The sequence below is a fragment of the Mercenaria mercenaria genome, chromosome 4 (genome assembly GCF_021730395.1).
Source record: "Mercenaria mercenaria strain notata chromosome 4, MADL_Memer_1, whole genome shotgun sequence".
NCBI lineage: Eukaryota > Metazoa > Mollusca > Bivalvia > Venerida > Veneridae > Mercenaria > Mercenaria mercenaria.
In genome coordinates, this window is record NC_069364.1 from 20,959,815 (window position 1) to 20,985,224 (window position 25,410).

General features: G+C 35.0%; 2 protein-coding genes across 3 annotated transcripts in view; both read right to left on the reverse strand.

Moving 5' to 3' along the window:
- Nucleotides 1-25,410, reverse strand: part of LOC123552727 (serine/arginine repetitive matrix protein 2-like) — a 257,250-nt gene that overhangs the window by 189,940 nt on the left and 41,900 nt on the right. The gene's annotated exons all lie outside the window — the stretch shown is intronic.
- On the reverse strand, nt 17,682-19,421 carry LOC123552726 (uncharacterized). Its single transcript, XM_045342465.2, has one exon. The coding sequence runs from the start codon at nt 19,419-19,421 to the stop codon at nt 17,682-17,684; it is 1,740 nt and encodes a 579-aa protein (XP_045198400.2).

The following is a 25,410-nucleotide window of genomic DNA, read 5'->3' on the forward strand; positions in this document are numbered from 1 at the left end:
GGGGTCTTGGTATTGCGCATGGCACGCCAACTTATTATGGGATACATTTATGCCATGTAATATTAGAATCCCTTCAATGATAACATAGATGTGGAATGGACATGAAAAAACACTTATAATGGGATACATCTGTGAAAAGTAACTTAAATAAAACTTCAACAATGAGAATGTTATTGACCGGACAGAAAAAACAGTCCTGATGTTTGACCTCCAAATATGACCTTGACCTTCAAGCTAGGGCTCTGAGATGTGCGCATGACACGTTGTCTGATTGCGGGTAACATTTGTATTAAAAATTCCCTGCATGGGCGATTGAGTTACGCTTTTTGTTTGTTTCTATTTGTCTAACTGTCTTAACGTTGTATGTATTGTGTGTAAATTTCAATAATTTATCAAGGTCAAAGTCGAAATCCTTTACTTTACTCAGTTCATGTTTATATGAATCAAGGAGGTCATATATTAGGTACATTGTCAGTACCATTTTAACATGACAAAATACAATATTATCATTTCTAGTCAACAAAACCAATAAATGTGTATAAGTGTAATTCTGGAATTTATTATTCGTTAAGAAGAATAGACATCATTTATAGGCTTATTATTTTTACTATATCTGCTAGAATATAATTGTAACAATATTATCTCAACAAACTTTCACAAATTCAAATATTCCTTTCTGCTATTGGTAACTATTCAAAACTTGCTCTAATTTATATACATTTGGATGTTTTGAGTAGTATGGTTCAATGCCTTTTTCCGACTATTTCATATAAAGGTTACATTCAAAAACATAACGATATTAGTCCCCCAACTTATTTTCACAGGTTTTACATTGGCATCCTTGTCCAATTTCCAGTTTCGACATGTAATTATTATCAAAATAATTTATATGTTTGATATATTGATAACGTAACACATTACGCACAGATAGTGCTTGACTCCCTTTCCATGCTAGCATTTCTATAATTATTTTTGAATTGCTGTTAATAATAGAATTTGGGTCATTTGGGGCTGATTTGGGTTCATTATGTGGATAGCTTGACCCCAGCATCACACATTATGTCATATACAAAAGTTAAAGGGAACCAGATATTTGATACAGCAAGTACTCGTTGTAAAAGGTCACAATAGCTTAAATAGTTTTCCCTATATATTCTATATAAAACTGACCTTTTTCAAAGAGCTACCAAACATAGCTAGACCCATTTCAGAGAACAAATCCTTACCTCATTTTAAAGAGTTATGATAAAACTGATATAAAATGAAGAGAAAAGTAGGGGCCATGTATCTTCTAAGAGAGATTTCTCTGGTCACATTTACTTACTGTAAACTGACATCAAAATCACACTGCTGTGACCTGGAAGTACTACTCATACTAAAATTGAGCTTGACTTCACCAAATACAACCTGCTCTCCCATTTTTTCCTACCAAAATGTCAACAATACATCCACAATGAAATTTAAACAAAAACTAGCCTCAATTTAGACCTCTGTTGCCATGCCAAGTGAAAAATTAGTGTTCAAATACCTGGCCGCCATTACGCGACTAGACCAGATGGCTCCCACGCTGGTTCCTTTAGTTTAGTTAGGCCAAAACGCTATGTATAAATTTGAACCAATCAGAAACAAGTTCTAAAAATAGCACGTCTGCTGAGGTATAAATAGGTAGATGGATGACAGTACCTTGATAAGGAGACAATTGCAATTACCCTGTCAGAGCGGATAAATTATTTAAAAAGGGAATTTGGAACTTCATAGACTAAAGAAGAGTTGCAGAATTTCAACAAGGTTTCGAGCTATAGGGCCAGCGCATAGGAGTTTTACCTTAAGGGTAGTCGAATGCTACAGACGATAGCAGATGTAGGCTGAGCATCGGGAAGCTGAGACAGAGACCCAGAGTTTGGTAATCTACTGATACAGTAGGAGAGTTCCAGCTTATAGACGGTTCAGCATTATTGGCGAAGTATAGCTAAGGCATATATCGGGGATATACCTATATAGTAGTTAAATGCTACATGTGATAGCATATAAGCGCTGAGCATTCAGGAGTCAGGGCAATCATATAGAGTTTGAGAGGACAGAGGCCGAGCATCTATGCGATAGGACTCGTATGTTGTTGATTCAAAGACATTGTCTGACGGGAACTTCAACAAAAAGACCAGCCAAGTATAGAGTCTCCAGCCTATATGAGTTTGAGCTAATCCTTTTTAATTGAAGATTGTTAGTTTGAAACATTTAGTGATTTGCCGGATCCCTGAAATTGTCTAGCTCATAATAGAAATCATTTCGACAAGGTAGCCAGAGGAAAATTCTATATATGAGATATTTGGTCTCACCAGCTCTACGTTTTAACAAAGGACATTCTACATCGTTTGTCAGCTAGTCTAAGACATAGTCACCTTAGCGATTGGACCCAAACCATTGTTCAAGATACTAAAGACGTAGGCACTTCCCTGGGTCACATAACTCGTATTCTAACAATTATGATTTCGCGAACGGAATTTTATCATAAAGCGCAATATTGACTTAAGGGTGCTGCTTAACTACTTTTTTAAGGCAAAAGAATGTTTTCAATATTTTATGAAAATGTTATTGCTGGAGTTTTCAATAAGAGAGTGTCAATCATTTATGGATAAATATTTAAGTCATTTTAAAAACAAAGAAAAATATCAAACAGGGAATGCCACGCACCAAAAGCGCAGCCTCCTCAAAACGAACCCCCCAGCACGCAAACGCGTGCACCACACACACACACACACACACACACACACACACTCAAAGCTTACACATCAGGACAAAACGAACAACACACACACACACACTCAAAGCCAACACATAAGGACAAGACGAACAATAAGCATACACACACGCGCGCACACAAAGTCAACACACAAGGACAAAACGAACAAACAAAGGAACACAGTGGGGCACCGCCTTGGAACGGTCAGTGGCAAAAACACCACTGGGGAGCTTAAACCGGTTTATGGTGCGCACCCAACCTCACTCTTACCCCCACCATGTTCCAAAGACATGGGACAGTGTAAATAAAAGTAGTCCCCTCCAGGTGAATCTCTAACACACGTAATGGAAACAAAAAGGCATGGCATGTAAAACACAAAAATGCTCGTGTATAAATATATAAAAAGCAAACCTTAAGAACTAAAAACATATGTACTCAATGCCTTTTCAGAACACAGAGCAACAAGAGAAACACCCTTAAGGGCCCGACGAAACAGGCCAGAAGACAAATATCAAAACAGTTCAGTCCTGGTAGGATTTAAAAACTGCTCATCATAGAGTCCTCCCCCTCTTCCGTCAGACGCAATCAAAGAGGGAAGCGTAGTGTCCAACTGTAAACGGGTTGAACACTAAACATGCGGTATGTCTCAAAACAGTTGGGTCGTAACCTCTTTTAAGCCATTTCCTATCAATTACAGTTTGCATCCCATAAATTGTTTAAATCATCTTTAGTTAGAACTGATTTGACTGCATATATCCCAGGACATTTTTTCATAAATGATTCCTGCTCATAATTTCTATAGACAATATACATATTTGTATAAATTATACAATAGAGGACAGTTTATTTGTTGAGTGATATTTTTCCCGTTGATATATTATTGACCGTATCTTATCATTTCTTCAATATCTGTAGTTATTGGCATACAACCTGTCTCAACATAGACCATGTAACTTGGGGTTGATCGATGTACTTAAGAATTTTAATTGGACATCCATAGATATAGTGATGTATGGTTTTGGTTTGGTAGGCTGCAATCTTGAAACGTCGATACCCCTATTTGATCTTGGTCCTTGTTCTCACAGAAATGTCGAATCTGTAAGAGTATCAGCAGACTAGAAAATGTGTCCATATGACACGGATACCCTTGATATGTAACGTTAGGACATAGAAGTGCGAGTCCGCAATGACACTTTGATAACTGAACCAGATACAGAATATCAGAATATTAAAATATTTTAGGGATGGCAACGAATAGCGATTTTGGTATTCGAATATTCGGTCAACCTTCCGAACGAATATTCGAATATTCGGTCATCAAATGATCAGCAAATCAACTCAAAATCTTATGAATTTATTGTTCCTTCTCAAGGGAAGGAACACTTATGGTGAACATGTCACACTTGACTGAGCATGTAATGGATACAAGGGTATAGTCGAAGGAATCTGATTTCCCATAGGTCGCCGCCATCTTGGACTTATGCATATTCATTACAAATAGCCTCTAGCCCAATATGTGTTTTCGCATAATCAATCTTTATTTCAGTCTTTAGTGCAATACAACTACGTAAAATAACAGAACAACAAGACACAATAATCAAGTGTAAATCATGTTACTCCTCAATTGAATATATCATAGTAAAGTATCGAGATTAATGAAATGAATATGCATCATCTAAAATAGACTCCCGCCAAAAAAAAAATACGTAATGAAATTGTCCCTGGTCACGTGATTTTTTTTAAGCTTCTAACGTTTCAGATTTGCAAGTGCTTTCTTTTGCGTACTTTTTTTACCATTCATGATTTGTTTTTTCGAAGCGTAAATGCATGTAGAACTATGAAATTTCTTTGTGTTAAGTGTGCATGGTGTAGTCGCGTGATGAAAAACATTACAGACTGCAAGGCAAATGCTTCCAAATAGCATAATATGTACTGCTCTTGCTTATATTAAAAAAAAAACAACTTTGGATTATGATAAAACTGTTAATACTTAGATTAGTTCTTAAATAGTTAAATTTGCACCAAAACTGACAGAACATATTTTTCTCATTGCATTATTAAACATTTGTAACATTATGCTAAAACAATATCCCTTAAAAAGAATATTTTATATGCGCTAGAAGGAACCTTTTGGTAAGCTAAATTGTCACGTAATAAACTCCGGTGACAATGAATAGTTAAACAACACTTTGAAAGTCAACAGTTTTTATTTAAAGTTCAACCCAGGTTCTTAAGGAAAAGTGAGACGCACTGACAATGATAGCTAACCCAAGGTGTTTTAGCCCAAATAACTAAAAGAGTCTAATCTGTTCGGTTCCCCGTGCCGTTCTCCCGTTTTCTCCCGTTAATCAGAGTTATATAGGAAATATACCCAAGAGCATTGTTGGTAATTAGCTATCATGTCCGAGCGTTATTACAAATATGGTGATACGACATTCTGCGGACTGCTGAATCTGCATGAATCTGCAATGTATAATGGAAATATGCCAGCGTCCAGTTGGCTACCTGTATGCCTGGTACAGAGAAGAACTGTACTTTGTTAACCTTAGGATAGCAATATACAATTATACATGTGTATGAAACAGAGAGAACAATATTTCGGAGAGGCAATATTTTAGAATACTGAACTGTTTCTATATTACTTTATAACTATGTCCTGAACGGCCATTACATTACAATTTCCTTTCTTTCTTCTCTTTAAAATGAACTAATAATTTAAGTATGAACATGTCATAATAATAAAGTAACGCTTAACTGGCCATTACATTACAAAATCTTGTCGTACCCTTAGCAGCGATTTGTATTAATTCTACTTTCGTTTACACCGGAAGTAATTCTCATTGGCGAATTAAGATTGACTAATCGTTCTCATCGCTTGTTCATCTTTTTGACTATAAGATATTTGCCTTCATTTACGTATAATTTGTAAAGGTTTTACTTACTTTTACATGGATGTAGCCCTCCCGTCAGTAAGGTTCTTTCCACACATATTACATGTAGCCGACTTCCTATCGGATGATCGCGTACAATAATATTAACAGACAGGCGGCATTTCTTGCATTTTGGCAGTAGATTCACGTTATAGCATGAACAAAATTTTTAAATAAACGAGGTTTAAAATTAAGACTGTGGGGGTGGGAGAGTCTAATAAAAAATATATTTTGCTTAAGGAGGTAGGTTACCTTGTTACTTGGGTAAATTCAAATTAGTTGAACCGCAGCATCTTTTTGTATTTCATGTAATATAAAGTTTTAACTGCTAAAATCTCAGTTTCGTTTGTCTCTGTCCCTTCAAGTTCAATTTTTATCCCGGTTTGAAGAACATGACCCTCCAAAGGTATTTCATATTGAAAGAAGAAGGAAAATACGGATATTTAACACTTTTCAGTGTATTTTAATTTCATTGATATCCGTAGAAGTCAGCATAATCTATAATTTTACTAGTATGCGCGTTAGCTTTCTAATAAAAGCTTAAAATGTATATGTCGCGGGGCTCGTGTTTCCATGGTAACGCATTTTCTCTCATTTTTAAACAACTATGTATAAAAATAAGGGTTTTCGACGGCTTCAGTGCCATTCTGTTAATGACCAACATGGAATATTTGGGTAATATTATTAGCAAAATACCAAGCACTATACATGGTACCCTATTTTTCTTAAAGTTTAAAGTAACCATGGCAACAGAGATGTTTAAAATGGCTTATATCTTGCTTTTTGTCGTAATTTCTTATAAAATAATATTGAATAAGAGTATCTTTCTAGTTGATGTAGCTTTAAAACATATTACTTCTAACGTAAGTTATATTTTCGTGTTATCTGCATTTATTCAAACAAATTTCTAAGCTTTGAATACTTACAGCAGTACCCCTCGTCTGGCATTTTTCATGGAAAAATCGTTCAGCATGCTACTATTATTCTCATGGATATTGTTGAAATGAAAATAAAAAGCCGAAGCTGTGTTTCTTAAATAGACTAGTGTCAACGCTTTTGAATTTTACATTTAGATACATAGGTCACGGGCTTCGTTTCCATGGTAACATCAATTCTATTCAAGAAACCACAATTTTCTACTGAAATTTGAACAATTTTAGATCTTAGTTTTAGTATATAAGTAACAAATTATCAATGGAACCTGAAAAATAGGTATTACAAATCAAACTGCTAGATTTTTTATTTGAAAGTGGCCGTAACAAGTAACCTCTCACCCAACTATATTCCAAATAACATTGGTTACCATCATCCATTTTCTTACATTCCGCATAACATTTCAGTATAACTACATAAAAGAAGCAAAATGTTGATTATTATTCAGAGCAAAAGACTCATAAAAAATATTTCAGCAAGTAATGGTTATTTAAAAATAGTTTGAATAAAGAAAATGCACGGAATCACGTACTTTCAAGATAAAAGCTATTAATTTTGCGCGGTAACTGACACGTAACGTCATGACGTCAATGACGTCATTTTAAGGCAACATTGTTTTGAAGCATTTCTGCGGCAATTTATTCATTATTTCTGCATTATTAAACCATAACGCGTCAGATCGAAGACAGGTCTATGATTTGTTTTCAGAAGAATGAATATACAAACACATTTAGTTTGTCGTAAACGTCGTCGTAAATCGTCACGTTAGCTTCCGGTTGGACATGCGCACATACAAATATGAAGGTAACCTACCTCCTTAAATTTACTCTTTGTCTGAATATTGAGTAGATTCTACTATTTTTTTTCCATACGAAATGCATTTCTTATCAAGAGGATGATCCATTTTACACGAAAATAATATTCTTCACATATGACTTTTTTTCAACACTTTTCGGCATTTTTCTTTACTTAAATACATCTTAAATCGACTTTGATTGAAATCCGAGTCATTAGTTCAGGTGCTTTCTGATGATATTGTAAAGAAATTGATATAATTTCTTTTTGTTGAAAGAAAACACACTCTCCTTATATCTTTTCATAAGTTAAGAAACACTTTTCTTCCAAAAAGGCGAGACTAAACAGGTTAAGATCTAGGTTAATTAGTAAATGCGCCACTATAGAAAAACATGTTGTTTTTCTCACGAAGTGCACATAAAATGCATCTAAAGTTATTGGTCAGGTAATATAAGTGTTATTTTGCAGTCAAATGATGGACATTGTGTGTAACTTGAGTGACAATTTATCTGTATTTTACGAGAAATATTTTTATTGTTTATTACTTTCGGTTTATACCAGAATTCATTAATTTTGCTTATGTAAATGATGTATTTGACCGATCTGTATAAATATGGAGACAAAATGTGTATTGTTGGACTAAGCTGAAAGGGGACGCCCGCTCACACAGCAACCACGTGGTGGCTCGGAGGCCGGCCAGGGCTAAGGCCTTGCGCTGTTCACAGCCTGAGAAGGAACGAAGACGGAGACAGAGAGTTGTGAAATGCTTTAAGGCTTACTTGTGCTAGATGGAATTTTGTTAGCTCTGTCAGTTAGAAGTTATACTAATGGTGACGGAAAATAAACTACATAGAAACGAAAAACAGTGTTTTAAGTTATTTATTCAGAGGACTTAAGGAGCGGCTACGCTACACTGTTGATTTGGCGCCGTACGACCAAGGATCGAACAAGCACGGAAACATTGTCGCGGAAACACAACAAGAAGTACTACACTACAAGAGGCTACTTTGATCACCAGCAATACGAAAGCAGTAAAATGGACCAAACATATTTTGGAAGTCGTCGTGGAAACACAACAAAAAGTAAAACACTACAAGTGTTATTTAGATTACGAGTAAATGATATAATATTACAATGGATCAAATATATCTTGGGAAATTGTTTGGACACACAACTAAATGCACGACATCAAAACGGTTACTCCGATCACTGGGACAAAGGGTATGCATTGTCAGCTCTTGCTTACCTTTCAAGCAACACAGGCAACATGTTGAAGAAGAAATAACGCAACAATCACATTTGGCTGGGATGGTAAAACTGCTAAAATATCGGGATCAAAAGATGGATGAATACATATTCAAAGATGAGAAATGGAACAATACCTACATAAGGAACGTCGAGAACCAAAAGCTATTAAACTGTTATCAAAAAGAGGTATTTTTTCTGGGCGAATTTCAAAAGGAATTTTCAAGTTTCAATTGAAGAGAAACAGCAAAATATATAAATCTAAAAAGGTTAGTGGCTGTTTAAATACTATCTGATAAACCAATGTGGCTATTCGGGAACAGATAGATTTATTTAGAAAATGCAAGTTCAAAGAGAAGAAAATTAGAAATATTGTTGGTATATTAAGGTTATATTTTGAAACTTTTTGATAAAAAATTTAAAATTTTTGTAAGTCATTAAGGTAGTTTGACAAAGTATTTATATCGAAGTAACTTAAATCCAGTATGAATAAAATAAGTATTCGGCGAGAAAGTTGATACCAAAAGAGAAAGATATACAAGTAATAATAAATTATAAACAATTTCATGGAGTATTTGCGTCAATGCATAGATATCATAATATCGATTACGTTATCCGTCAACTATGTCGGGGTAATTAACAAAACAGTTTTGACATGTATGCAGATTCAATATTTCTCGATAAAAATATGAATGAATGATGTACATTTTCGCAGGGGAGTAAATAACATAAAGTCGTTTTCTAACTAATGTGTCATATATTGCGTGGGAGTGTGGCACATTATTCAGCAGACAGACAGAAATGTTTATTGTAATAAAATACAAAGTTATTGTGCAGCAAGCTAACTATTTGAAACAGCCTACTCTTAGAAACATGTAATCTTTATTATGTATGTATATGTGTAGTTATCATGGGTAATGGGTATATTTCTTTTGATCATGGAGTAAGGCTAAATGTATAAAGTTGTTTTAATGTAGTCATTTGTACTGTGTTTATGGTAAATCATACAAGCGTAGTGGAACGCTTTACAGATCATATGGTTGAAAGTACCATTTTTGACGTACGTAACGTCTCGGGAGCATACGGAATATGCTATTAATCGCATGGAAAGCGATAAGCGTTGATAAGATAAGTCAGTGAGCAATGTTAAGCCGCTTAAAAGCGCTGGTCGTTGGGAAAGTAAAACGCCCAAACGTACCCATTCCTCAATATGGGGAAAGGAATCTGGTAATTTTGCTGACAGCCAGACTTCCGTCTCACTGATACCTCCTTTATGAAACTGAAATAAGGTTATGTTAAGGTGCTGCACAATACGATAATAATTAAAAGAAGGGGGAGTATATGTACAATCATTACTGTTAGTCATTAAATAATATAGGTACGTTACGGAAAAAGAAATTCTATCTTTAAACTATCAGAAATAAGAGACTTAGGATTGTAATGAACAAACGGACATAGTTTAAATTTAAGGAATTATTTTAAGGAAATATTTTCATCGAAAATGGTAGAAATATCTGATATCTAGGTATTGTACTTTCCCGAATAGTTATCTGAGGTTAACAGGTAAATGCCACACACGGAAGACATAGGCTAAACTAAACGTAAATTCTTTAAAAAAAAAAATGGAAGTGTGATACATCAACGTTTTGCAGAGAGTATACAGAAGTGATTAGGACAGTAAATTTCATTTTATTTTCTTGGATAGAATTACAGTGATTAATAGGACAATGTATAACACTATTATATTTACAATATCAGATCAGTTGAACATCCGATACTATGAAAGATTTGCAGAGAGTTTACGGAAGTGATTAGGACAGTAAATTTCATTTTATTCTGTTGGATAGAATTACAGTGATTAATAGGACAATGTATAACACTATTATATTTACAATATCAGATCAGTTGAACATCCGATACTATGAAATAGTGTTTTTTGTTTTACCTGTTTTACCTGTTGTTGATCATTTTGTTTAAGTATCGTATGTGTTGCGTAAGTATTGTGATTTAATCAATGTGTAGGGTTTTGAAGCTATATTTATGTTGAGTTAACAAACATAAGCATATATAACTAGTAATGACAATACGACAGGTAAGACACTTTTAGGTCAAATAATTAAAATCTATGGGTAACGTAAGTGTCAATCAACGTCACTTGTCTTGCCAATTCGAGCAACTTATTTGTTTTTTTCCTTTTTGATTTATTAATTCAAATCGTTTGGCGATTTTATCAGTTAAGATTTTAAGATTTTTCATTTTCGAGTATAAAAAAATTAACTTAAAATCTTTGTTTTAGGGGAGGTGTAAGGAAATTAGTACAGTTTCTTTTATAAAAACACTTCCTATTTACATAGGTCAATAAATATTCCTTTTAACTAAAGGATGTGACTAAGAACAGCACATTAGGTAACATTATTTAGCAATTAAACTGTCTAAGAATTTAACTTCATTTAAAATGAACTTAAAGTCTTTGTTTCTATGGGAGATGTAAAGAAATTGATATAATTTCTTTTTGTTGAAAGAAAACACACTCTCCTTATATCTTTTCATAAGTTAAGAAACACTTTTCTTCCAAAAAGGCGAGACTAAACAGGTTAAGATCTAGGTTAATTAGTAAATGCGCCACTATAGAAAAACATGTTGTTTTTCTCACGAAGTGCACATAAAATGCATCTAAAGTTATTGGTCAGGTAATATAAGTGTTATTTTGCAGTCAAATGATGGACATTGTGTGTAACTTGAGTGACAATTTATCTGTATTTTACGAGAAATATTTTTATTGTTTATTACTTTCGGTTTATACCAGAATTCATTAATTTTGCTTATGTAAATGATGTATTTGACCGATCTGTATAAATATGGAGACAAAATGTGTATTGTTGGACTAAGCTGAAAGGAGACGCCCGCTCACACAGCAACCACGTGGTGGTTCGGAGGCCGGCCAGGGCTAAGGCCTTGCGCTGTTCACAGCCTGAGAAGGGACGAAGACGAAGACAGAGAGTTATGAAATGCTTAAAGGCTTTACTTGTGCTAGATGGAATTTTGTTAGCTCTGTCAGTTAGAAGTTATACTATTGGTTACGGAAAATAAATTAGTTAGGTACAAAAACAGTGTCTTAAGTTATTTATCCAGAGGACTTAAGGAGCGGCTACGCTACAATATTTAATTACATGCGGTTCGCACCTACCGAAAACAATGCGATTTGTAACAGATTTACATCAGTTGGGGACCAATTAAATTTCTAAAGGTAGGCAATTAGCGGTATTTACTTCAGGGTACGATGTCATCACCATAGCGATGTACAATCTCGGCACGCTAATATACAAAGTGACACGTCTGACAGCGACAGAAGCCATTTTCGCGCGTATAAGAAAGCGAATTTTGGTAAATTAGATAGACGAACATACTAGTTCTTTCATTTGGTTTCTATTTATTTCTTATGATCTGATATTTTTTCCTAATATTCGAATAGTGAAACAGTATTCGAATATTCGTGTCATGAACGAATATTCGAATATTCGTTGCCATCCCTAGAATATTTATTTTACATTTAAATTGGTAAATACTACATTGTCTTGCTATCGTGAAAATGTGCATCAAGTTATCTAAATATCCTATGTATATAAGTTTGATATCAGAAAAGAAAAATGTCATAAAGACCTTCGACCTCAAATTGTGCTCTTGACCTTTCAGCTTGCATGTAACACATCTAGTCTAGTTATTTTGGAAGTTTGTGCAAATAAAGTTACTTCAATTTTCATCTATTCATACAAACCTTACAGACAGGACACAAGAAAATCATGAAGTGTTGTACTAGCCTTTAAGTTAGGGGTATGTTTATGCACAATATGGCGTCTTGTTATGGTACATGTGTGTGGAAATTTATTGGAAAATACATGCTTACATAAAAAAAGTTATAAAGTGGATATTTCAAGAAAGATTACCTTAAATCTTTGACCCCTAAGTATGATCTTGACCTTAGAGCTAGAGATCTAGGTTTTGCACACGACGCGTTGTCTTCTTATTTCTGTCAAGCTATTTCAAAATCCGACAATATACAAAAAAAGGTTATCAGTCTGACACGATTTTGTGCCATCACAAACACACGCATGGACACTAACGCATACACACATGGATTAGTGTAACTCTAAAAGTCCCTCATCCATTTTAAATGACAGGAAATAAAAGGGATAGACAAACAAGTGCTGGAGCTGTGGAAAAAAATCGAGAAGTTCCGAAAAGATATTGTACCGAATAACTTATGATAACGAAATATGACTGACTGGAACAGGAAAATATACAAATTTAATGGAACTGAAGTGTTCAACCTTAATGATGATATTATGCTCCAGTCAAAGAACAGACGGATTTATATGTTCACACCTGAGAAATGCACAGTATACGATACTAACTGTGGATTAAAGCATAAATAATATCAACGTTATACAAATACAAATGTATGTGTATTTTGAATAAATGAAAAAATAGTATTAACAATGGTAGTATTTTTGTCTGATCTGGCAGCTGAAGATGCCTGTTACAGCAAAACTTAACTGGAGCTATTAATATAAGTGACATACCCCAAGACGTCACTTTGATACAGGTAAAGTAAAATATCGTGATCATGACTATTGACCTTCAAAGTTGACCTTGACCTTGAAGCTAGTGACCTGTGTTCTGCATTCTGTATATCGTCTTGATAAGGTAATCAATTAAGCACTCTGTGGTTTAGAAGATATGGAACAGACGAAAATTTGAGATATTAGATCTTTAACCTCGAAGTATGACCTTAACCTTGAACCTGGTGACCGAGCTTTTGCACTTTGCACGCCGTCTTGATGAACATAAGCATTGATGCTAGTTTTAAGAAAATCCTTCCAGTAGTTAAGAAGATATGAAGCAGACACAGGTTTGAGTTTTCTTTGATCTCCGTGTGTGAACTTGACCTGGGTTGTGCACTCTACGCTTCAATTTGAAGACGTTAATATTTGATGCCAGTTTTATGAAAATCGTCCAAGTGGTTTAAACAACATGGAGCGGTCACGAATTTAAGTATGACCTAGTGACTTGGGTTGTGCGGTCTGTGTATGTGCGCTCTGCACGTCTTCTTGATGAGGTAAATATTTGATGCTTCAGATATGGAGTGGACACGAAGTAAAGCCTTTTGACGTATGACTAATTTAATTGGAATGAAGCTATGGAGTTTGGCTCATTTGATTTTTTGTTAAACAAGACTCGCTATATCAATGATTATGTCATTAACATAATAGGTAAAATGTCCGTTATATGATTTAACATAAATCAAAGGACTCATTGTAATGATTATTTATAGCAATTAAGCAAGGTAAGAATATGAAACTAGATTATATTTTATATATATATATAGAATATAAATTGAAGGTTGGGTAATAATTGCGTTGTTTTGAGATCTGCCAGACTCCAGACTCTTTGTACTATTAAGAATCCACATAGTTCTTTATTCTTTTAAAGCTGATGGTCCTTGGCTTTCGCAAGAAAAATTAACTCACACTTCACACAGTATGTGAATATTTGCTTAAAGAAAACATTTGCTAAAGTAACAATCAAACTTTATTCGCTCGAATTCGATGAGACCGGCAAAATTTGTTGGAGAGCCTTAGAACAATTTGCATTGTACCGCGACCTGCTGATAACTTGGAGCTAAGGGCCGTATTTAAATTATCCCAGTTTAAGCGAACGAAGTTAAACTGTAGCCTTTGTACTATATTTGTACTGTATCTGGTAAATTTATTACACTGAATACTTCATATTCAAATAAAAATTGGCTGTTTCAGTATCAAAAAATTACATGACAATACCAAAGAGCTATCACAACAGTGTAGGCATAGGAAAAAGAGATCAATATAATTGCACCTTTATTAATCCTACAAGGTGTTCTGTATTACAAAAGTGCTTCTATTGTAACATTTCGATACAAGCAAAACTGTATTATCTGCACTATAAAATACTTACCGGTATTTCATTTTATTATCGGCTTGTTAAAAGTTATTTTTTACCATAAGTAAGTTGACAAAATCATAGGAACCAGTGGTTCAGGGTTAAATCAAACACATATTAATAAATCCTAAAGGATTTTGTTGTGCAAAAATGTATATTATTGTGTTTTAAACCGTTTTCGTTTTCTACTCTATTGTGTAATTGCAAGGGAAGTAAACTAATAAATATCTCTGCTTTAAAGTACTAGCCCAAGGCAAGAGTTGACATTCTTTGTGGATCACAACTTTGAATTAAATATTAAAATTTCTGTTATTGATATTAGCAAAACTATCATACATTGCACATTTGTGAAATCATTTTTGTTAATTTCAAGGACTTGGAAATCAATTTCTAGACTTTATTTAATGTATTTCTATCAATGAAAATGTTAGGGTCTATCTCTAAACAGTGAATAACGATAATGCATCTCTGATCATCATTAACATATAATGTATGTATAACTCCATGTATTACAGTGTTTCATATTTCATATAATTTAGTGTTTTTAACATTGCGCAGCTATTAGCGATAAATATTATACTCTGCAAAAATAACGAATGAAATATCTATAGCTAACTATAAACGTAGTTTCAGTTTTGTAGACAAATGAACATAATATGTAAATTGTGCAAAGAAGGTAAAGTTGGTGAAATTCATTTGCTTGGTGCGCGTAAAATTCTATATCATGTCAGAAAGAAAGAATTTTGTACCAGAAAAAAATATCTGCTCTCTCCAGTTTGTCACAAACTTGCAATGTAGTTATCATGTAAAATGAGACATTAATGAACATGTAGTAACTTTTATTGTTCGCGGTGACAAGATTAGAAATCATTCATTCAATAATTAAGGTGAAGAAATACTGTCTTATCTATGATATATTCTTGATATGCAGATGTTTATGAATTGTTAACATGTTCAATGTTCATACTGTTATATTATGGGCCTTCGTGGCCGAGTGGTTAAGGTCGCTGACTTCAAATCACTTGCCCCTCATCGATGTGGGTTCGAGCCTCACTCGAGGCGTTGAATTCTTCATGTGAGGAAGCCATTCAGCTGGCTTAGGGAAGGTCGGTGGTTCTACCCAGGTGCCCGCTCGTGATGAAATAATGCACGGATGGGCACCTGGGGTCTTCCTAACCATTAAAGCTGGAAAGTCGCCATATGACCTATCATGTGTCGGTGCGACATTAAATCCAAAAGAAAAATTATGGGCAGGTTGCCTTGTTCATAATCCTGTAAACTTTTAAATTTGCATTCGTCTTTCATTAATAATAGAAAATAAAGGTAGGAAAGGAATTGCTGAAAAGGGTAGGATTATAGTATCAGTAGTGGTTTTCCTTCATTGTGTAAACAAAAAGCAAATTTCTTGATGTTTGCATTCAAAACCCAATGGATGGAACTCGTGGTTGAGGCCCATGGTTTTAAAAATGAAATAATTTACTATGGTAAAATGTGTCTGCTTGTTCAATTGGCTTAAAGCTTTAACAGTATACTAGCCATGCAGCTACGATCAATTAACCTAGTATGGAATTCCAGTTTGCTATTTGCTTCTTGTTTTTGCTACTTGTTTTGTGTATTATGTTTTTCCGATTTGCTTTTTCCGACGGATATATGAAATAAACAAGGATTTATAATGTAAACTTTAATATTCAAGGTCAATGTGACATTGACATCCACACCCCGTTAACAAGAAGGATTATCTATAGAACATAGATAATGATCACAATCAGCCGTTCTTAATGTTCGACAGCCTATGCCAAAACATTATCTAGTGATTGATGGTAGTCATATTCAGTATTTATGTTATTAAGATCTTACACTTTAAACTACTGATCCAAATGTGTCATATCATGACAGGTATCCATCCTATGAAGTTTGACTACTATAAGCCTTACATTTCCCTTCTTATTGACCTGTTTCAGTCTTAACCTCTCTGTGACCTTGAGCTTCGACCTACTGACCTCATAAACAATAAATATCATTTACTGACCATTAACCTTTGAAGCTTGATTGTTTATTGTCGTTTCTTTTCTTAAGTTATGGAGTGTGCGTGTCAGGCCAATTAACATAAGCAAAACAATACAAATGTATTACCTTTTTTTTCTCCTGCGGTGCGTTAGATTTGAATCAAATTTTAGGGTATCAAAGACAACAAGCAGGACTGTATTTTTTCCGAAATTATATTTCATGTCTTAACTGTGTGAATACTTTCTTTATTGGCCAGATTAGAATATTTCCCTAGTTAAGAACAATACTTTTCATACGCTTTGGCGAACTTAGTCCAAACATGCATATTAAAGAGACCATAACACGACGGAGCAAACCACATCCAACCAATTAATTGGTGGTCCAACTTGCAGACCAATCTTTAATCAATAAGTTCTAATATATGACTCATTAGTATAATGAAATAAAATCGCCATTTTAGGAGCTTCTAGTTAATCAACTATAAAAGGTTAAACTTCACGCCATTTATAATTTGTAAAATAAAATAGATAATGTGAAAACATTAATGTTCGTAAGGAATTAACTTTCACGGATTTAGTTGTTGGATTAATACAAGAAATATAATCCTAACGAACAAGTAAAATTCCCAGTCATTTTATCTTCAAAAGTTGAAATCTACGAATTCATATCCAATGAAATAACCGTTTTGGGGAAAAAACACGAAATTCAATTTGCACGAAATTAAATGTTTTCACAAAAAGATCATAAAACACTCAAAGTACTGCAGACATGAAACAAATAAAATAGAAACAATATAAACAATTTGAAAATATTTCTATTCAGTGCGATAAAAAGTTAATGTATATAGTACATAACAACAATACAAGAAGATACTATTTTGTCCGACTGATAAGTTACTATAAATGGTTAGACCGCTACGAATACTGTGACAATGTCCTTAAGAATAACGACCACAACCGTAATAAGCAACCATAATGATACAGTCACAACAACTGATCAAACACAGAATAATGCAAAGAAGGCAAAGATGAATATATAAATTTGAGCCGACAAACTCATGATTGGCAGTATACCAGAATAATATTATCCCTATCACAAGCGGAAACAAAATCAATATTGCTCAGATAAAGAGTTGAAGTTGTTTCATTATAACACACTGATTGTGGCCACTTTATTCCATCCTTCTTGGTTAGCAGAGTTTTAATTTGCTTGCATTCTGGTGATAATAAATGCAAAGCTTTGTCATCTTCGCCACAAACAAGAACTGAACCATCCTTGCATACTGTTACACCCCTTGGACTGCGTAAATTCATGCCCCTGTTGGTTGCAAGTAAGTTGCAATCAAGCGTCAATAGGCAGCTGTCGCCATGGTCTGACACGAACAAACAAATCCCATCGGCACCTACATCTATACACCCTGGCCAACGTAATTTACAATCGCTTTTTGGATATGGCATAAGCGTACGTAGAACTTTTCCGTCCACATTCAGGATCTGAAGTTTTGCAGGTTCGACATACGACACTGCCAGTGTGTTTTGGTGGTAAGCTATTCCCCGACATTTTCCACTGACTTTAATTTCGTGACTGATAGACAGTTCCTTGTGTTTACGAGAAAGAAACTGTATCCTATTAATACCAGGCAAGGTAACTGCAAATTGATTGCTGGTGATAGCAGTGATGTCCCATGGACTACCTGTCAAGTATATTTGCGAGCAAATGCAACGATTTTCTGTATCGACTACCTTAACCGAATTGTTATTAGAATCTACGCATAAAAGCATGTCTGGTGATATAGCAATCATGCTTGAAATCCATATGTCACTGTTGTCTGAATTCGATTTGACAAAAATGTCACCTGCGCGCACTGGTTCAAAATCAACGATGTTCCTACCTTTTTGTAACTGTAACTTATACGTTTGAGAAATGAATTTTCCAAGGAGACTGCTTCCTGAAATGACGGCGCCCAACTCTCTGTTACGCTGAAATTCGTACTGATTTAATGTATAGTTTGTTTCGCGCTTCATGTCTTGCTCAAGTTGATTCATATGTAATCTAGCTTGCTTTGTTTGTACAAACAGATCTGCTGTTTGCTTTGATTGTATTGTTAGACGGTCCTGGATTTTGTCTAGTTCAGATGAAAACTGTCCAATGTCATCTTCCCTTTTCCTTGTTACCAATTCATTTTCTTTCTTCAGCCGGTCGCATTCTTTCAACATCATTCGTTCCATATGGTCCAGAGATACCTCTATCTCCTTTCGAAATTTCTTAATTTCTTGGACAGCTACTGTATACATTTCAACAGTAGCCTGTTTTCCATTTTCCATCGCTTCTTTCATAGCGATGATATTGATCTGAAGCTTTTCTAGTTTGATAAGAAGATCTTTATACTCCTTTCCATTGGCAAAATCATCCGCTATATCTGGGATAAAGTCAACATGACACGCCTTGTGGTCAATAACCATGCAATTACCGCACCCAACCGTGTCATGATCCTTGCAGAAGAACTTTATAGCCTCTAAGGTATGTTTCCCGCATGTTACTGTGCACAGTTGTTTCACTTTCAGTGGAACAACATTCTCTGGCATGCTCCCTTTATCCAGAATGTCGTGATGCTTCGTTAACGTAGTTTTCCGGTGATATCTTATACACGTTCTGCACAGATACTCCTGGCAATTTTGACAGAAACCATCAGCCTCTGTATCTTCGCCCTCAGATGAGCACGGCTGACATGTATATGAAGGACCTTCTGAAGATCCTTTAGATGATGTTGTACCTTTCTTTCCTGATACTTCCATTTTAGATATTCGTTAGTACTAATTTATGACCTAACTTGACTCCACAAAATAAGTCTCGAGGCTTTTACTGATGTATAATTTCAGTCCACATAGTACATGTATATAATTATCTCGTGATCCTGTACATATACGCTTCTATGTAAAGTTTATCACTGTATGGTTTTCTTCAAAATATTGTGAAACTGAACCGAAACAACATCGCTAAATTACTTCCTAAATTGTCGGATTCAATGCGCATGTCACGTAGCTAAATTCGTAGACGATTCAAATCGATAATCTTTGTCGTCCATAAAAAAGAGAGCACTCAAAGATTAATATGCTCGCAAAATTATTTCTGTTTGATTAAATTATGAAATCTTATCCATTATAATGTTGTAATAATGATTTAATAGAAATATTTATTGATAAAAATATGACTGTACTTCATATAGTTATTAGGTAAGATATTATTTTGAACAACACTATTTTCGATTATCGGCCTATGTTAGGTTCCGAACATCATCCTATCTAGATCCAAGTAGAAGTTTTTCGCGTACCAAATGTGTATGTTACGGTATAGAACTTGACTATTAAAACGGGGAGAAAGTGTGTAGACGGCCGGGTAGTTCAGTCGGTAGAACATCGGAACGGTATTCCAAGGTCCCGGGTTCGAGTCTGTTTGCACATTTTTCTCACCCTGTGACATTTGGCGCCCGACATGGGACCGTGACGGCATTACACTGGTTAGACTACGACGCCTTTATTTGCTTATATATAAAGTACCCGCTGAAATTCGAGGACAAATTTCAAAAATGGTGGGGAAATATGTCACGGCATAGAAACTGAAAATTAAAACGGGGAGAAAGTGTGTAGGCGGCCGGGTAGCTCAGTCGGTAGAACATCGGAACGGTATTCCGAGGCCCGGGGTTCGAGTCCCGGTCTGGTTGCACATTTTGCTCACCCTTTGACATGTAGGTAACGTGCACACTGGGATTTGGGCGAAGTGTTTGAAGAAAGTATTGAGAATATGACAGACGCTAAATGTGCCGAGGAAAACGCTTGTTTTCCTGTCTTCGACCCTTTGTGTCTTATCAAAATCCATAAAGACGATTTAAGCAAAATTGTTACCTGAATCGTGGTATTTTCCCGTATGTACGATACCAGAAAGTCACCTAGGTTGACCGCCCTGGTTAACCCCATCCGTGTATTTAGGTCTGACATCTAATGTAACCGCCACCTTCTCCGTATAAGACCTGTTCAATGTTGGACGAATGACTTAGAACACACTGACTGCTGTAAATTTGACTTGGAAAACATACGCCGCAGTTCTAGCTGTTAAGTAACGCCGTCACGTTACGTTATTATTCTATTAATGATGATATCTAAATGAGTGAATAACAACGTATCATATTTTTTTTAAAGAAATAGGGCAATGTGATTTAATGTACAAAGCACAAAAAAGAGACAAACGAAATAAATATGATCTCTTTAATCGACACTAATTTTTGTGACCTATGTTGTAACCAATGCGCGGTTTTTAGGACTAATTTATTCGTGGTTAGAATTAATCATGCTTACCACTAACGAAAACAAAATAATTTCAAAAATTTAACTGTACAAATAAGTAACATAATATCTTATTCACTTTCCTTCAAAGATGTAGTTGCTCTAAAAATTCTCATTCAGTTAGGCATTATGCCAGTATAAGACGAAGCCACAACAGTTCATGTGTCAAAATTGTACAGATACAGAATGATGAAAGTACACGTTGGACTCTTTACTTCGTCCTTCATGATTGTTTCAAATATATGCACGCTGCTATTCTCGCTCCTTAAACAAGAACTGAACCGTCTTTGCACACAGTTATCCCTCCCCGTCTCTTGGACCAGCAGTAACTTGCAAGTAAGTTCCTATTAAACGTCATTTTGAACACGCAGTTCTTATGCAAATCTAGCACAAAGACGCTGTAGCCAGACCTCTGGGCACTGCCATTCATGAAATGGACATTGTGACATATATATTAAATCTTGATGAGAATGATATTGTGGAAAAACTATTTTAAGTTTGAATCAAATCAATTCAAAAATAACAGATATATATAGTGAAACTGCATCAAAACTGACCTGAAATTCTAAGTAAACAGGTGGCATAACTCATGAAATATTGGTGCCAGAGTTATGTGGGTGATGATGAGCCTCGCGGACAAGTATCTTAATTTTGAATCAAATCCATTTAGTAATAACACAAAATATAGTGAAAAAGTACATCAAAACTTTAACATGAATTTCTAAGTAAAAAGGGGACATGAAATATTAGTTGTGTCCTTGTGTCAAATAATGTGGTGATGATGAGGAAGGGCTATTTTACGATTCAATCAAATCCATTTAGAAATTACAAAGATAGAATGAAAGTGCATCAAATTTCAACCTGAAATTCAAAGTAAAAAGAGAGCATAATTCATAAGATATTGGTGCCAGAGTTATGGCCTTTGCGTTATTTGATGTAGGTGATGATGAAGAATAATTATCTTAAGTTTAAATAAAATCCATTCAGTAATAACAGAAATCAAGAGACAGTGCATGAATGGGACATAGTTGATGAGATATTAGTGCAAAAATAAAGACCCTAATGTGAAATGATGGCTATGATGATAAGAAACAAATGTTTTACGTTTGGATCAAATTCATTTCGTAATAACAGAGATAGAGTGAAAATGCATCAAAACTTTAGTAAAAAGGGGAAGTAATTCATAAATTACTGCTGCAATGTTATGGTCCTTGTATCCTATGATGTCGGTGATGATGAGGAATAACTAAGTATGAAGCAAATCCATCAAGTAAGAACAAAAACAAAGAGAAAGTGCAACAAAACTTTTACCAATGCCAACACCGACGCTGGGTTGAGTAGAGTAGCTCTCCATATACTTTGTATAGTCGAGGTAAAAACAATAACATAAAACTCTTTGACACTTTTAAGTGTGATCTTGGTCTTCTAGCTACAGGTCTGCATCTTGCATATGACACATTTTCTTGTTACGATGAATGCTTGTGTATCTATTCTTGCATAGCTAAATACATATTGACACTGATCTAAAGTATCTAAAATTTAGACAAATATGAGCTTGACCTTTCCGCTAGGTGTGTGGATATTTCATATGGATAACATCGTCGTTCTATGATGAATGTTTGTACCAAGGTATTTGAATATCTGTCCGTGCATAAATATCTTTTTAAAGCGGACAATAAGATGTCCTAAATATTTGACGTGTAAGTGGGCCAACTTTGCGATTCATGACTCTGGTGGTCTGTAGACCCTTAACTTTTATCTTTTTCCGTCTTTTGAGCTGGGATTTTAAACGTTCATATGACACATGGGGTTTTTAAAGCTTGATTTTGTTCCATTTCCATGTTGTTGGGGTTTTTTTCTCATTTTTTTTGCTACCTTATAACAAAATGTACAAGATCAAGATGTCATGTGTGTAAAGATATTTATAGTTTTCCAATCTAGGAAAATGAAGTGCTGCAGGACATATATATACAAACACTTTTTATCTGTTCTGTTATTCACGGAGTATACCATATATAACTTACATCCACCGATAGACTGGAAGTGTTTAATCTTTCCATTTGCATTTACAACATATTCATGTAACGTCCCGAGCCATGCATTTTAAACAAGAGCTGTCTCATGTCTGTATGTTCGACTATGCGAAATCCTGATAGATAAACATATTTTCTATGTGTAAGAAAAGGTCTATTACCCAAATTCATGAGAGAGTTTTGGGACTTGATGTTGTGATCTTTTTCAATTGCACCCAACGTCTGTGTGAAGTTTCAACCAAGTATATGCTTTAGTCTGGAGAAAACTAGAAGATGCTTTTGTAGAAAAGCGAATGTCTCCCCTAATGCATATTAGTAATAGGCAAGAAGTCAATAGGGGACATGAGCAAAAGTCCAAGAGACATTGATGATTGGCTGCAATAGGGATCATCTACTCGGCACGTCCAATTACCCCAAGAAGTTTCAACGTTCTGGGCCTAGTGGTTCTCAAGTTATGGATTGGAAACGGATTTCCATGTTCTGGTCGCTGTGACCTTGACCTTTGATTGAGTGACCACAATATCAATAGGGGTCATCTTACTCTGCATGTCCAATCATCCTATGAAGTTTCAACATTCTGGGCCAAGTGGTTCTCAAGTTATTGATCGGAAAGTGTTTTCCATGTTCAGGTCCCTGTGACCTTGACCTTTGCTCAAGTGACCACAAAATCAATAGGGGTCATCCACACTCACTCTATGAAGTTTCAACATTCTAGGTCAAATGGTTCTCAAGTTATTGATTGGAAATGGTTTTCCATGTTCAGGTTTCTGTGACCTTGACCATTGATGGAGTGACCCCAAATATAATAGGGATAGTCTACTCCATAAGCCCTACCATCCTATGAAGTTGAAGGTTCTAAGTCAAATGGTTCTCCAGTTATTGATCGGAAATGAAAAGTGACTGACGGACGGACTGCCTGGTGGACAGACAGGGCAAAAACAATATGTCTTCCCCAGTGTGTGTAGGGGGTGGGGGTGGGGGAGCCATAATCATTTCAATGCAATACTTTAACCTGCATTTTCAAAGTCCAAAGGGTGGAAAACCTTTACCAAAATACAGAGTTAAGGGACATGCATCTTTCACCATGTTTTATCCACCTCAATAACATGTATAAAGTTCCAATTCAATATCTGCATTGACTTTGGAGGGAACAATATTCATGCAAAACTTCAACCTTAATTTTCTAAGTCCATGAAGGGGTGTCATTTTGTTAAAAATCATGTAATAAGAGTTATGGGAATTGATGCCGTAACCTATTATTACCTGAAAAATGAGTTTGAAGTTTTAACAAAGTATCTGAAACAGTTAAAAACACGGTATTGTACTCTTTTTAACCAAAATTTCTATAATAAATAGAGGCATAACTATAGAAATACTGAGATAAAGTTATACATCTTGAATACTACTATACATTGTCTCTTTGAGCAAGAACAGCAAGTTTCAATTGAATATCTTATGTATATATAGGACTTTATAAAAACTTTAACCAAAATCTCCAAGTTAAAAGGGGGCATAATTCTAGAAATATTGCAGGTATAGTTATGCAACTTGTCACACTAACGTACATTGTCACAATGAGCACTGCAGCAAGTTTCAACTAAGTAATTTGATTAATTAATGACAAAGATTGTAGACTTCATAAAAATCTTCAACCAACAAGGACGTCGACATCGGATTAAGCGCAACAGCCTTCCTTTTTCTTCAAATAGTCGAGTTAAAAACAACAAGTAACATTATTTAGTTTACATTTCTTTAAAGTCTACGACGTGGTAACAAGCTTAAGTCTGGTTTGGAAATTCATATCAGTGACACTTGGCAGGAACTCTATTTAATTCATTATTAAGTGAATTTGATTTTATAACAAAATATAGTTTGCAGGTTCTTTTTCAACTTGTTTTTATTTTATCATTCGAAAGTAAATAAAACAAAATACTTCACGATTTATCATTATTATTCAATAAGAATCATGTAAAACATTATATCATATGACATTTATCACAAGGGGTAACAAGTAACGTATAATAACATTATTATGGTAAGTTTGGAGGTTTAAGGCCACTTAATGTTTGGACAGGGAGTGCCGGAGCAACTGTCCAAACACAGTCGGTCGAGAAGAACCAGCGAGCCTGAATGAGTAAAAACGAAGTGCGGATCGAGGCAAATTTTTGTCCATAAAAACGAGTAACGAGACTGCAATATTATGACAGGGAGTGCCGAAGCAACTGTCCGACATGAAAAGCAAAATAAGCAAATGGCAAAACCTGTTGCGAATAAGGCAAGCTATCATTGGAATCCACGGGCAAAGACGCAAATTTACTTGAAACCAATCAAGTAAAAAACTTGGCAAGTGCAACAATAAACTACGCAAACTAGGCAAATATGGCAAGCGCAACAGTAAACTAAGCAAGCTA

Coding starts and splice junctions, on each gene's coding strand:
- LOC123552726 (XM_045342465.2), bottom strand. CDS start 19,421: ATGGAAGTATCAGGAAAGAAAGGTACAACATCATCTAAAGGATCTTCA.